At 32.9% G+C, this 16404-nt stretch overlaps 1 protein-coding gene and 1 long non-coding RNA gene across 3 annotated transcripts in view; one reads left to right on the top strand and one right to left on the bottom strand.

Moving 5' to 3' along the window:
• Positions 1–444: 444 nt before the first annotated feature.
• On the top strand, positions 445–3091 carry LOC149080195 (uncharacterized). Its single transcript, XR_016193546.1, has 2 exons — positions 445–781; positions 1743–3091. It is a non-coding gene; the product is annotated as an uncharacterized LOC149080195 (long non-coding RNA).
• A 7568-nt stretch (positions 3092–10659) lies between these two features.
• Positions 10660–16404, bottom strand: part of Rbcn-3B (WD repeat-containing protein Rbcn-3B) — a 60772-nt gene continuing 55027 nt past the window's right edge. For both annotated transcript variants that reach the window (XM_089239238.1, XM_089239239.1), the window contains 2 exons: positions 16002–16106; positions 10660–12389 (listed from right to left, as the gene is read on the bottom strand). In XM_089239238.1, the coding sequence (XP_089095364.1) occupies positions 12204–12389; positions 16002–16106 (291 nt within the window). In that variant the 3' untranslated portion in view covers positions 10660–12203. The remainder of the gene's footprint in view (positions 12390–16001; positions 16107–16404) is intronic.

The raw sequence follows: 16404 nt of genomic DNA, 5'->3' as shown, positions 1-16404 counted from the left end.
GAATTTTAAACTTCAAAAATATTTTTTGAAATCGTGTAGAAATTGCTTATTACTGTTGGGGTTAGAATTTTTATTACAGAAATACTGATGAAATATGCTTCATATGCATTTATGTCCGAAAAAACTGATAATGCCTTAAAGAACTAAAATTATCCCGTGTAAATATCAAAGAAACAAAGTAAAACTTAAAAAAAAAGTTAAAATTAAAAAAGTTAAGTAAAAGTAAAAGTTAAAAAAAAACTAAACTTTTCTATTTCTGGTAAAAATAATTTTGGGAAAATAATGTGAGAATGAGGAGTAGTAAAATGCAATTAATACTATTTACATCATCAGTTTTTGCTAAATATGAAAGCGAAATATGCAAAATCTTAAATGTATCATAATCATCAAAGTGTTATAATTATGTTCATAATATCTAATTATATTATTAATGTATTATAATTATCAAACAATTATCATTGTTAAGCTACTATTATGAACTATGATTGATTGATTCTATTGCTTTCTTGAAGCCTGGTAATGAATATACTTTTTTTTTTTAAATAAAGGTTTCCCTCTTTGAAACCCAGAAGTTCTTAAACAATGGGTAGAAGCTGTGAAAGGAAAGTCTTGACATCCTGCTAAAACATCTATTTGTGCTGAAAATTTCGCAGCTGACAGCTATAACTCCTCTTCTCAATGCTATTTGAAAGAACATGCTGTTCCTACTATATTCAATTCTCCACATCGCCCTCAACCTTTGCAGAAGCGACACTGATCACTTATTAAACGCCCTCCACTGGTAAGATATTAAGTTATTTTTCCTTGTGTAAGTGGTTTCAAATTTTAAGTACCATCGGCCCCACTTAAATGGTTATCAATAGTTCTGGCACATAATATTTGATTAACCAGTGTATTCAATTATGCAGCGAACAATCAAATTGCCATTGTGCACCATAGTACACAGGTTTTATATTGAAATATATATATAATTATATATATAGTTATAAATATATATATTTATATAATTTTCAAAATCTTTGGCTACTTCTGTTTTTCACGTAAAAATTAGAAACAACTTTATTTGCAAACTCTATAATGAAAAATTACAGTAAAACCTCCTAACAGCGGCCACTAACAGGACCATCCAAAATAAATTAAGGCTTCTTTCCAGGGCATTTTTATGTTCAGTCCGATAGCTGAAGACGCTCTTGTGAAAGAGGAACACATCCCTCCCAAAAAATTTATGCCCTGGATATTTCTATTCATTTGCTATTTGCAAGGTCCATTTTTTGTATTGAACCATGCCTTGAAGTAGGGAGTGCCACATAAACAAAGCTTTTCTAGTAATTGGACAGCTTGTGTATTAGTGTTGACAGCATGTCTTCTGTTGTCCCCCTCTAATCCGTGAAGATTTTTTCCCCCTCTCCACTGCCTACAACACCTATCTAGCATTTATACCCAGGAGTAGAAAGCATACACACACAGTCGTTCTTTTCATATAATTTGGTGGGGGGGGGGGAACTGCCTTGAAAATCAACTTGAATTTTTTTTTTAATTTTCCTCATTGTGCTAATTATATTTTTTCAACTCTGTGTCAAGTGTTCGTTCAGAAATAGTTGATCGGAGGTTACTTGTAATGTTAAGTCTGAGACAGAATCCTTTGGTTTCAACAAAATATGGCAGTAGTTCGGAGGTGGCCATTATAAGAGGTTTACTGTATATGAAATTAATATTTTAATTAGGATTTTTTTTTTTTGCAGATTTTTAAAAGGTTCAAAACTGCTGTTCACAATCATGACAACATGGCGAACACTGATGAATCAGATGTTCAAAATGAATTTGAAGCAGCTGCTACAGCATTATCAGAACTGGCTACAGTCACTTTGTCAAGGGAGGATTGCCCTAATTTTCCAGGAAAGATCAGTTCTGAAGTGCCGAAGTCAGATAGTCCCACCAAAGCTGAACTGAGGCGCAAAATAAAACTGCTCCAGTAAAGATTGAAACGGAGGGACAAAAAAATATCAGATCTTACGTCAATGTTAACAACGGTGCAAAAAGTATGTAGAATGCCCATGCAAACTGTTACCTTGTGAAAAGACACTTTTGGAGTTGTCCCATTTGAACTCCTAGTATATCAGCTAAGAAATAAAAATGTGAAACCGAGTAGGAGACGATACACATTGTGTATGAAAGAATTTGCACTTACATTATATTTTTATTCTCCTTGTTCATATAATTATATATAAATTTGTAAAAAAAAGTTTACCCTTCCCCACCCAGCGATGCTGAGATCATGGGTGAGCTCTACCCAATGTTACACAGGTTTCATGAGTGCAGCTTTCTCATATGTTGAAAATGTTACAGCACAATAAAGCACTCCCCTGGATTGTGCTCTAATAATTGACTGTCTATTAGGATAGGTGCTGTAAGATTTGATTTGTGTGACTTACATGTTCTTCCATGTCAACTCCCCAATTAATGAATACACAATGCCCTGCTTTCTTCATGTTGGCGCCTCTGGTCTCCCCCTTGAGCTTCGATTGCATAATTATGAAAATGCCAATTTAATGCAGTTTTTTTGGATAGTTTCAAGTTCATTTAAATTCTAATGTGAAAATATTTAAAAATCCTGTGAAATATCTTTTATTGAAATTTTGGGCCACCACCTGGTCATCTTCTTTAATGTGTTGATTACTGCTGAGCTATGTATGCAATAATTATTATAAAGTCTTAATTAGAGGAAAAAGTGTTAGTTTCTGGTACCCTTGCAATGTGAGAAAACATGGCAGTTGTAGAGTCATAATGAAAATAAATCAAATGAAAATGTAAAGAATTTCTTATATGCTGTGAATAATTGCATATGTTGGAGGGGGAAAAATCCCTACAAATTTAGAGTTTGTCTGTATAAAATACTAGACACAGGTTTGCATTGTAACTAAGTAATTATTTGATAGCAAACATATGAGTGCTCTTGTGAATTGGGATTTTAATATTCCAAATTATTCTGTGTGGACTTGTTTGTAAATTGTTTATTGGAAAAAACTTATATATAACAATGTGTACATACATGTTTGAAAAAAAATATTAAACACTTTTTTTTCCTCTCTAATTTTTATTTAATTTCTTGCATTGAAAGTTCTTTTTTTAGCAGTTAATTTGCGGAAATATTCACTGATACAAATTTTCGAAGTGGAAGCCAAACATCTTCAGCTGTTCGGTCGTGGGTATCTATCGGCTTTAGCGATGGGAAGACCAATAGGTGGAGGGGCATGATTTTTGGTATTAAAATTGATTCTGCGCGAGAATAGATTTCTCACCACTGTTCAGTGACAGCTTTTCTGGTGTACTGCAGTATCAAAAGCTGTGAAGTTTCCAATAAAAAATTTTGGCAAAATACTCATGTTGTTTGGGTTCCATGATAGAGAGTCGTAATCATCAAGGCTTTCGCATGAACAGGAGTGTTTGAAAAATCTCTGTTCTAAGTCTCCTGAAGAGGCTGTATAAATTGTGTTTCACAGCTAACATCAAATGAGGTTTTATATACTTGCTGATGAATTTCTGTCCCGATTCCTGAGCACTTGATACTAAACCAACATTTTATTGTAAGAATTCATGACCATATTCCGTTTTGAAAGGATGATGTCACTCTCCGCCGCTACCATACGAAGGTTTTTAATAACTGGCTGTGGTGAAGATGAATTTTTAGAAAGAGAAAATTCAACTGCCATCTGGTGTCAGCGTTGTGAGCTTGGCCTGAGTCAAGTTTGACCGTCCGTTTCAGTGCACACAAGCTTCAAGGAAAGATTGAGATTCATTGCCTTTGTAGTCTAGGGCGTTCACCCGGAAAGTGAAAGGACATGGGTTCGTTTCCCTGCACAAAGGCAGTTAAATTTTCTCTTTCTAAAAATTTGTCTTTGCAACAGCCAGTTGTTATAAAAACTATATATATATTATTGTTTTTTTCTTTTAAACTAATATTCCTTTTATTTTCAACTTTTTCCTGACTTCTGTGACCATTTTCTGATTTTGTGGGTTTCCTGCGATGGTGGAACCATTGTTATACTATTTCAAAAAGGTGCAGAACATTCCAGTCAGAAAGAAAGTTGTTTTTACCGGCTTTGAGTCAGGATGTAAATGCCGAAAGAAAAAAAATAGTGAAAAGGTAGTACATCGAATAATGTGGAAGCCTATCACCATCCATGCAAATATGTTCATTTTGAGTAAGTTACCGAAAGGGGAAAATGATTTTTAAAGCTGACACATAAAAAGATAAAACTATTGATGAAAGATGTATATAGGGATAGTGATGACTCTCTAGGCAGCCACTTATGGAAATCACAGCCAATCAGAGGTTGCTTGATTGTGGTTGGTGTAAGAAGAAATAAAGTACATATAATCACAGAAAGAAAAAGAATTCATGTGAATACTTTGAAGATTTTTATGTGCAGGGCACAAGCTTCAAATTTTGATGAATCCTTTACTAAAATTCCGGGTGTAGAGCATCAAAGTTGCAGCTGTATGAAAGCTTGAGTGATTAGACTTGAGGCTGAAAATACGTAATAAAAGTGACCAGTTGAAAAAAAAACTTATTTAAAAAGTGGCTCACACACACATGCGAAACCTCAAAAATTAAAAAAAGCTTCGTTCAAAAAATTGCAAAAAAAATGGAGTGTGTGTGGCCAAAGATACAGGAATGCCCAGTATTTTACAGAACATTTTTGTGCTGTATGTATTTCATTTTATGCCTGCAAAATTTATGACCCATAAAATGAGGGACAAATGGCCAATCTGCTCATGCTGCCAGTTAAAGGTATTTAGATTGTTCAGGGGCTGCTCGTAATGAAGCACGAAGGCACACGCTCCCATTAATTTAATGTCTAAAAACCGATATATATCCTTTGGGTTTTATTACTGCTTGATTGAAAAAATATTCAGAAGCGAAATATGGTTTCCATTTGCAAGAGATTCTACTAAACCATAAGTTCAGTTCATATTTTCAGCACTTAAGGAGTATCGCTGAAAACATGAGTGCTCTGTAAGTAACGATGCAGCAGTGGAGAGGTAGAGTCCCACGCAGTTTGTTATGTCTTCCTCTGGCACCTCAGTGGTGGTAACTAGTGATAAATTCCCCATTCCCTGTGCAAAAAATTGATCCACGAAGGAATTTTCTTGACATTTGCAGAAATTTTGAATTCATCAAACAAAAAAAAATGTTTTTAAATTATACATGCAGTTTGATAATTTACTAAGCGTACTTGACTACATATTTTCCAAAGTGTGTGAAAATTAACTGAAAAGGGAAATTTTCCTCGAATAAATATCGATATAAGGTGATAAAGTAACAAAAAATATTTCATTAATGCGAAAAACAAACGATTTAGTTTGCACACAAAAGGACAGGATTTTATTAAATAACAAAAATTTATAAGAATAGTTTCCTTTATTGCAGACAGGTGATGCTAAAATTAAAAATTATTTTTACAACGTCGTCTGTAAGTAATAACTATTGTGGCGATGAAATTTGAAATGTTTTGAATATTAAAGAAATTCATGCCTTTTTGTGGGAAAATGTTAGGATATCATCAGCGTATATAACAAATGTTTTTTTTTCCCCTGTAGTATGTCATATAATTATTTTCTAATTAAAATCATTTTTTTCTTTGGTCAAGCTAGTGATAGGCGAACTCCGGCCCTCTACAGATTTCAAATGGTAGTATAGAAAATTTCAATTTCAGTGTTTTTAAAAAATTCATTTAAGGGGCTGTTCCACTTTTTACATATGGAAAATATAGTTGTGAGAACTAAAATATAAATTGATTTAAAAAAACTTTGCATATGCATTAAATTTTGTACTTGTATTTATTTTTTCATAGTTTTAAAACAATAAACCAATGTGTCTCATTTGCAATGAAACCGCGGCAGTCTTCAAAGTAAAGAACCCCACCACTTCATTTCTAAGCACAAAAATTCTAATTATGAATAAATGGCCAGATATGTATCCAGCCCACCAAAATTTCTCTCTCTCCTAAAACAGTTTGCCCAACACTGGGTTTTAAGCCAATTTTTTTTCTTTTTGCTACATTTTCCTTTTTTATGACTTATAATTCCTTTGACTGCGTTGTTTTTGCGTTTTCTCTGGATGAGCACTCATTTTGCAATTATTTGTGAACAAAATCCACTCCTGGCTCTTTTCAATCCTTCTCTATACATACATGCACTGCACAACTCGCACACAAACTTGTCTTTCCCCTTCACATACCACCCCTAGTGGCGTAATTACAATCCCTACTTTTCTTAGCAACAGGAAGCATTAGCATGCCAGTTACTGCGAGCAAAAAAGCTAGCAAGATGTTATGAGAGGCGGAGTTTTGGGCAAAACTGACTTTCAAAGTTCATTAACGAAAAATGAAAGCATTTTTTATTGAATCAGTAAATAATAGCTGGGCCCAGCTTCTCGAGCCGTTATTATTGTCTTCTCGATACGCGTGAACCACATTTGATTAAATCAGAAACAAAAATGGGAACATTTTTTAGTAAATCAGTAAATGACAGCAAAGATGGAAGGATGGCAAAAAAAATTTGGATGGGTTTCAGACCGAATTGAACACACAACCTTCGGTATGCAAGTCTCTTACTATAACCATTACTCTAACGGTGGATGTCGGATTCAAGATCTGTTTTTAAACATCGACAGCAAAAATTTCATCATGAGTGACGTAATGGTTCATCACTCATTTTGGCCAATCACGATACGCTAAATTTCTACAATGTAGCTAGAAATGTAGGAATTGTTTATAAGCCCCCTCGTGATTTGCCACCGCCAGACAGCCTGCGAGGAAAACATTGAATTCTGGTCAAACCAATTTTTTTTTTGGTTATTTGTATCCAGTGTATATTTTAACCAGTGTGCTACTCGCTGCAGTGATGGTTGGCTGAAGTTGGTTTTCTACGGTTCCCAACTTCGAGGTGCAAATGTGAGCCAATCTCTCCATTAAAAAGTCTCGCCGCAGAGAGCAACATGACTACAACGCTACAATTATTCATTCATTAAATTTATCTCACTACGAGTTGAGAAAAAAAACTCGGTTTAAAAAATTGATTGCAGATGGCAGCACTACACTTAACAAGCATTACACACAAACAAACTTCACGGAAGGTTCACTGTACATATACACACATTCCAACATGTACCAATTCGTTAGAAGTTCCACAGAGGAATATGTAAGAGGTTCGTGTCTGGTTTAGTAGCAGTGTGTTACTCGACTTGTATACCGGCGCTGATGAACTGGCTGCACACATTGCAAGGAAGTCAAAGACATGCCCAGAACCCTCCAGAATGCTGATTGGAATTTTATGTGCAAGGGATGCGAGACCTGCATTACAGCTCTTGGATGCACTTTTAATATCTTTTTTGACTCGTTATTTGTTAAAATGCATATTCACTTACATGGTGTTTTATATATGCTACTGTATCATTTCCGACTCCGCATTGCTATGCCATCCCAAGTTGTTTGGGTGCGCCCTATCCTTCCTAGAAGTTTTTTAAACCTGGTACCGAGACACCCTGCATAAATTCAGTATCTTATGGAAACAATTGTAGTCAGGCATACTGTACTGTGACTGCTTACTTCTATACTGCCAGGTTGAGCGTTATTTTTTTTTTATTTGGACACATATTGAAAATAAAATTTCAATACAGAAATTATCGAATTAATTATAATAAATAAAAAAACATTTGTGTGGAAATTAACTACTGGCACCTTAGAATGCAATTTTATTTACGTGCCTCCAGAACATTCAACCACAAGCTGCCACTGTGATTGTTTCAGACATTTAACTGGTCCTCGAGTTCAAAAAGGTTGTTTGAGCTCGAGTTCAAAGAAATGTTGGCATATAGTATTATGAATTTCTTCTGCACAGCAGAATCTGTGTGTGAGAGAAAGCATTTTCATCTATGCACAGCTTAGAGTGATTGTTGGTCACACTTTTTTCCTACTGCTAGAAAAGAATAAATGTGATGAACAGTATACCATATTTCTCTATGGACTGAGGTAATGTGCCCCTAGCAACCAATAGATATAATACACCATCTTTTGAATTTACTCTTCTCTGGTAGTATGTTATAAGTCTTCTGTGTGATTCAATTGCAAATATTATTCATCTTACACTACATTTGACTATCAACCTTTTTTTATTTTATTAAAAGAGTTTACAATAACCTTGTATATTTAATACATGTTTATATTTAACTGAACTATTCTGAAAATTTTTCTCATAAATCTGGGTGAGTAACTGATACTTCCAAAGCATGTAATGAAAATCATCCCAAATATTGATAGAATTAATTCTGACACTATATAATGTATAGCACTTCCTAATAAGATCAATTTATGTTATAGAAACCATAATATAATATTTCATCAGTAAAACCTTAAGATAAAATGTGACACAAAAAAAGATTCATTGAGTATTTCAAATTTAAACCACAACATCAAACTATTTACATTTTTATTCTTCAAATTTGCTAAAACCAGTTCCAATTATATTAAGAAACAAAATTTCTTAGCTCTAGTTTGATACAAGTTTAAACTTGATTATATTATATATGTTTCATTCATAAGACCAAAATGATCACAAACATCACAGAACTGTTTTAATGGGAAAAACAAATAACAAAGAAAAACGTTTTTAGTACAAACACATGAAAGTAATTTAAAACATCAACAAAGTTAAATGTGATTTTATATCTATACACACAGCAAACAATAAATACTTTGAAAATAAATAATTCAAAAATAAACTCTATAATATACATAAACATTTGAACAACTATGATTAAATTTAACTCATGCGTGCTTCAATATACAGAACATGTATTTACAAGAAATTTCTAACAGTATACATTATCACACTTGAAAAAAATTATATCGGTTGAGGATAAGCTGATAAATTATACATTTTTTGGGTGAAAATGTTTACAAGACCCTTAAAAAACATTTTGTCTTCATTCTTAGCTATCTTTCTCAGTTCGTTATTTGAAAAGTGGTTTCTGTTTTTCACAATTTATGAACTTAGAAAAGATATCTTTAAATTCAAAAAGTTGAAATCAATAGCATTCGGATAGATATGCAGACAGGAACAAATTGCAAAAATCTAAAAATGTCTCCTCAAAAAATTATTTAAAACAATTCCCAAACTTGATCAATAGATCAAAACAAATTATTCCAGTTTTCTTAACGTTTAATTACATACAGGGTAGTAATGAAAGTCTCTAGGCAACATTTTATTGGTGAACCATTTATTCTAGAGACACTTCCAGCTACAAAAAGTATTCAAATAATGTGTAGACTCAGATACATAATTCATATTGCAAATGGTCGACCAGTTATTAAAATACAAAAACTAACTTCTTATATGGACACCGTCCTTAAATACCCAATTACAGACGTGCCAACTTTTGAAACCCAGAGATTCTCCCGAGGGGGCCACCCCCTCCCCCGACACTCATAGACTCGATCAAAAAAAAAGTTCATAAAAAAAAAAATTTCTAAATTTTTTTTTTTTTTTTAATAAATTAAGAAAAAGTTACATTTCCCCCCCCCCCTCAAGGCAGGTTCTGCATTGCCCCTGAGAAGAATATAATTCCATGCAGAATAGAGAAATCACATCTACATACTGTTTATAAAGTATGTTTTTTCTTTCGTGGATGCTATCATTGATTGATAATCTTGGGTATATGAATTCTTAAAGGCTTTATATTTAGCTGTATATAGCTTAAAGTTTTATATTTTCTTTCTGAAGATGTTTAATCAGAAGAAACGATTTAAAAAAATTCAAATTACAAAGCTACGGACGAAAAAACGTTTACTGCGCGGCTGTTAATGGAATACAATAACGATTATACAGGAATTTCGGCAACCAAGGGCTGCCCCCTGATAAATGATTGCCGATAAATGCTACGAAAACAAAGTCGCGTCTTTGCCAGTTGCTTAAATGCAGTCACAGACTTTTTCTTACGGCTGTCCTTTATGGGTGTTTTCCCTAACGACGACGGTAATTATTGATGCCACGACAACGTGAAAGCTCGCGTAAAATCTAATTTTCTGCCAAAATCCGGAGAAATTTTTAAAAATCCAGAGAGCGGGAGGAAGGATGAAAAATCCGGAGTCTCCCGCTTAAATCGGGAGAGTTGGCAGGTCTGAAATTAGGAAGTTGTTGCCCTGTCTTCTGAGTCCAACAAAAAATTTCCCATGTTTTCAAGTGCAATATTCACTAAGATATTTGAATTCAAAAATTGGAATAGAAAAGCAAAAACTAAAGAGGACAAAACTAAATTTCCCTCATTTGTGCTTTTCTTCCTAACTTTCCTCTGATTTTGAGTTCAAATATCTCTGCGAATATTGCACTTGGAAACATAGAATTTTTTTGTTGACCACAGGAAAGACAGGTTAACAATTTTCTAATTGGGTTTTTGAAGACAGGGTGTCCACCTAAAAAGTTAGTTTTTCCATTTTAATAGCTATACAACTCTTTGCAACATGAGTGCCATATCTGAGTACTACACCTTATTTGGATACTTTTCTAATGGGAAGTGCTTCTCTACGATCAATGGTTCACCACTAAAATGTGGCCTAGGGACTTTATTACCCTGTATCTATTTTACTTTTTATTTTTTTTCAAATAGGTAATATTGATTATTGATTGTTGAAAACTTTTAGCTCCATATTGTCATATCGTCAATAAGTCAAGATTTTGGTGCTTGTTGTTAATTTCATGGGTCAAATAAGGAGCTGCAGAGTAAATTCGCCATTAACTTCTTAAAAACTTAAAATAGACTATATATTATAAAGAAAAGTTGTAGATATTGCGATTAAGAGGCATCACTATTTATTACTTCTCTCTTAATGCATCCAATACTGAAATGAATCACAATTTACAGAATTGTGTAATGGTGTTAAAGTGTATCTAATTCATCTTCAGTAAGTTGCTTATTAATAATCATTTTGATCATTTTTGTCGCACCACGATCATTTTCTGCACACGAGGGCTAATTAGAACGGGACCTACAAATTATTGCCGATTCCGAACAGCAGGCTTGTTTTTTTATACTCATCGAGAGGTTGGTGTGCTAACCCCTCGATGGGGGACTCCCTGCGGTAGCCATTTTTTCTGCGGTCATGTCGCCGTTTCTTTTGTACCCGTGTCAGGAAAGATTTCTGACAAGGACGAACCGGGTATCGAACTCGAGACACCTCTAAACATCCTTTGGTACTTTAGGCGAGTATCTTATTGACCTGGGCTATAGCGCCCTTGCTTATTAACAAAAAATATTGATCAGTTACTCAGTATTTTCTTCAAATGTCCATTTTATATATTTGATAAAATATTATATATAAGTATCATTTTACAAGTAATTTACTAAATGTGAGGAAACACATTTTATGAATAATTTGTGATCAATTTTGTTTTGAAAATTTTCAAATTTAGCATGGTTAGTTTTTTTTCAAAAAGTTGAAGCATGATTAAGATACAACTAATTACAAGTATGTCAAGTGTTATTTCTTTTGGTATTTAACTTTTAAAATCGTAAAATATTAAAAAATAAATAACATTTCATAGAAAGGAAAGAAAAGCAAACAAATTTTAAGATAAAAAATTCAGTGGGATAAAAATTTCGAATATTTTGATCTATAATGATGCATTTTCTCGAAAATCATTTGTTACTTTGTTATAACATTTTATACTCCAAGAATTACATATTGATATGAATAAATAAAATATATATACCAAACTAGCATGAATCAAGTCAAATATATGTTTTCCTCTTCAATTTTTTTTTCCTATCATGATCTAAAAACTACAAGGAATGGGAACCACATTCACATTTTTTAAACAACATTATTGAAGTTTGGTATCAAGTAACTTTTAATGTAATACTAATTCTTTACTTAAAATTCAAAAATTCTACTAATGCTAATATTCATGTATAATACATACCTTGATAACTTAAGAGCATTTCATACATAACCATTTTGATTGAAATTTACAATAACTTTCAAAAAAACAAATATTTATTGATTTGAAACAACAAAAAAGTCAATAGGGATTTCAAAAACATATATATATATATCTCTCTCATGTATATATGACACTAACAAACAGACATCAAGCACACACCCACATGAATTGACATGAACTCTAAATAGTAACTACTACTTTTTTTATGAAACACTAAATTTATGTTCAGAACCATCACCTATTAGCAAAATAACTACTTTATTGGTAGTCCACTGTAACCTTGCCATCTTTAGAGGATTATTTTTTACAGCATCTTTTATAACAGGTGTATTATATGTTCTCACACATCTAATTTGGGCATTTCCAAGCCCAAACATTCCAGTTGCAGTCTGAAATCAAATACAGATGTGCTAAACATATATAACTAACATACAGAAAAATTAAATGTTTCATATACGGTCAAAACTCAATAAGTCAAATACCCAGTGATTGAAAAAACTGAGTAATCTGACAAAAAAATTTAAAGTTTGCCTCACCAAACTACAAATTTTCTGGGACAATATAACAACGAAATTTCTGGGACCATGTAAAAACTTCGATTTAAATAGATATTCAACTTGTCACAAATTGGCTGTATATACAAAAATATAGGTGTGTGGAGTGTGGTTCAAAACACATTTTGGAGTGTGGTTCAAAACACATTTTGGAGTGTGGTTCAAAACACACACACACAGTGAAAAAATATATTAAACATAATTTTAAATCATCTGGGTCAAGAGTTCATGCACAGGGCCTACCATAAGCAGAGATAGATTTGAAGAACTGGGGAAATGTATGTATGAGGTCAATACATTATTCTCTCTAGTATAGTTCAAGCTCATCAGGTGATGAGCTTACATCTCACAGTGGACAGAGCCTGGGCCATACCTTTTTGCTACAGCACATATATGTTAAACCAATTAGCCGCCATCATTGACAGGAAGGGGGTTGAAAAGAGACTACTGTGATTTCCTGTGTATAATCCACATGTGCAAATTTTGCTACTTAGAAAAAAATTAACACATGCAAATTTGTTTCACCAATAATGCAATTTTGAAATTTTTCTAAAGAAACTTGATTTATCTATTATCAATGAAAAATTCAATTTTGTAGATTATTTATTTTCATTCCAACCTCTGAAAAAAAACTGTGGATAATATACAGGGTGAATCAGATCTATTCTGCCAAACAAATGAGGATGATAGACGAGCCCAAGTGGATCATGAAACGCCCCACCAACCCTGTCCCATCTCAAACCATTTGAGTTATGCTGGATAATCGATCATGGAAAAAATATCTGTTAAGTCTAAAAAAAACTGCATTTTTGAAGTTTCTAAGAGACCTACGCACAAACTAAACACATATTTGAGAATGAAGAAATCCTATAAGATGAGATCATTTTCATCCAATATCTGGACTTATTGGCGAGCTACAATCGCTGAAAAATTGGCAAATGTTTGAAATCAAAATGTCGCCAAAATTTTTTCATTGTCAATTATGCAAATACCCTACTGACTACAATCGGTCAAATTTATCAAAAACTTGTCTATTGCACCAGTATTCAAAAGAGCCTACAATAAACCATATCGATGTTCTGGTTCAGGAGAAATTTAGCCTTTTGTTCATAATACATCACTAAAATCTGCGTTCTAAGTAATTTTAGTAGGTTTGGGGAGAATTCAATTTTTTACTTCATCAATCTCTCAGCGATTGAAGCTCACCATTAAATACAGATATCCTATAAATGTTGACGATCCTGCAAAATCAAATTTTCGCCAAAATCTGTAATTGCCAATTCCAAATTTTCATCAAATACCTACTTCGACAAACGTTTATTTCAGTGATGTATTAAAATTTCTCCTGAACCAGAACACTGATATGGTTTATTGTAGACTTTTGAAAGCTGGTACAATGCAGTACAAGTTTTTGGTAAATTTGACCGATTGTAGCTAGAAGGGTGTTTGCATAATTGACGAAAAATTTTGGCGACAATCCGATTTTGAACTTAAGCAGGCATTATGCACAGTATATGTATATTTATTTCCAGTGAAATACTAGGGGGTGAATAAAAAAATAATTCACGGGGTGTGTTTTATAACAAATCAAAGAATGGAAATATATCGAGTGATGAATGGTACAAACTAGCGAAGGGATTCTCAAACTTTTTCCATCTGCGGTGCTCCCTTTCCCTAATTAACGCTTATCTGCGGCTCCCCAGAGCAGCTTAACAAAGAATCCCTGATAAACCTTCGGGTTTCTCCACGGTGCCCCCAACAAAGATTGGCAGCACACAGCTCGAGAACTCCTGGACTGGGGAGTTGTTGATTTTCCCCCTCGTTGTTCGACCAGACAGCCTTTGGGTAAGTGCTGACAAACTGCACGACAGCAAAGTCCATATTAGTAAGCACCGTAAAAAAGACAATTATTCTGAGAAAGTCACATTTTCAAGACAAAATTATACATCATCAACGTATAGTACAATATATCATCATACAAATATAGAAGACTAATTTTTCCTCTCTCATTTTCTGCATTTGAGTGCTATTGATCCCAAGATTATAAATTTTTTATTTCCCCCAACTTTAAGAAAAACTCTTCCAGAACCCCTTTTGTTTCATCTTCGGTTTTTTATGGCTCAAAAGCTCAGAGCTGTTTTCCACTTTTTCCTAGTCTTTGCGCTAGTAGCTCTTGCAAAGGCACCTGCAGGTAACGTGGCATTTCTAGGCACTTTAAAATTTGCCAAGTCTCCTATTGGGGGGGGGGGGGTACAAACCCTTACCACTAAGAAAGCGAAAGAGGCACATGCATATATAAATAAAAAATTTTCTTTTCTCACTCATTATTTTCGTCAATGAAGGTAGAAAATTATTAATTCAATTTTTTTTTCAAGTTTTTTTGAAGATCAAAAGTCATTTAGGAGAATAGGTGGCAATGTAGGCAAAATTTTGATTGGGGGAGCGTTTGCTTCTCGCTCACGGCACTGTATAGCAACATAGCTTCATCTAATCGGTTTTTAAAGAAAGATTGAATTTTAATTTACAAACTTTTAATGAAAAATTTAATTGAAGTTTGATTGATTGAGCAAATCAACGTAACTAAAAATTTTAACTGTGATTAACAATTGATTAATTGGAAGAGCCCTAATTAAAATATATAAAGATGAATCTGGAGAAAACCTAAACATCATATAATGAGAAAGTAATTTAATTGAGTTTTTTTATAAATGGGTTCCATCTATATCAGATTCAACTATCAGAAAGGTTACTTTTTATCAAAAAAAAATCTCAATCTAAATGATACTCATTCATGCTTTGATGCAAGATTCAAAATTTGTTTGTAATCAAAATTTTTTGTATACTTTCACCTGACCCATATTTATTTTGTGACCAAAAAAATATTAATATTTAAAACTTTATATATCAATAATTTAGTTCCTCTTCAAACAATTAGAAAGTCCAGTGTATTTGGCTAAAAGCTACTAAGCATTTAGCCACAGATGAAACAATATACAGAAGATTGTAATATGAAGTAATAAGAATCCTTGTTCTTGTTCATATTGTGTTAGATTAGAATATATCAAGTTTCATATAAATATAGATCACTCATAAAGTTTTACAAAATTTGGCATTCCAAACAGAGTTTAAGCTACATAAAAAAATTCCTTTAGTAAAAATGGGAAAAAAAGCTCTAGTTAAATACTAACGATTGGTGGATGGATATCTACTCATTTCATACCTCTTGTATACATTTTTACAAAAAAGGCTACTACTTCTTTCACATTCTAAGATTTTCTTTTGCATTTTGCAAAAAATGCGACCATAGCTTCATCCCGATTCCAAACTTTGTGTGTAACTTTTTTTTTCTCTCTCAATAAATAATTATATTTTTAAAAAAATTTCATATTTTAATAACATTTCACAGTAAATAGAGAACAAAAATAAAATTGTTGAAATATTGCATACCTGCCAGAAACATAACTTGTTCTCTTGATTAGAATAAGAGGCCAAAAACTTGCCATCAGGAGAAAACGCACATGCAGTGATTGCTTCTGCATGCGCATATATAGTCTAAAAACAATGGTTTTTAGATCAGATCTCTTTTGTTGAAAAAATTAAATAAAAAGTTCATAGAAAATAGTGAATGCAATTGTAGAATACAGTGGTACCTTTGAGTTATAAATGTCTCAATGAGCAAGTAATACAAGTCACTCACATGCAAAAAAATATCTGAAGGAAAAAAAAATTACCTGCTTCTAAATTATTCAATTCATGAGACTTGAAACGCATGAGAATATAATTCACTATGCACACCCTGTAATTTCTTTTTCTCCATTCAAAATGTCTGTATCCACTTACAAGTCTTCCA

The sequence above is a fragment of the Pholcus phalangioides genome, unplaced genomic scaffold (assembly GCF_987345545.1).
Source record: "Pholcus phalangioides strain wild (caught in Gottingen) unplaced genomic scaffold, Ppha-v1.0 ptg000011l_1, whole genome shotgun sequence".
NCBI lineage: Eukaryota > Metazoa > Arthropoda > Arachnida > Araneae > Pholcidae > Pholcus > Pholcus phalangioides.
Note: the sequence above shows the minus strand (reverse complement) of the source record. Positions and strands in the feature narration are given on the sequence as shown.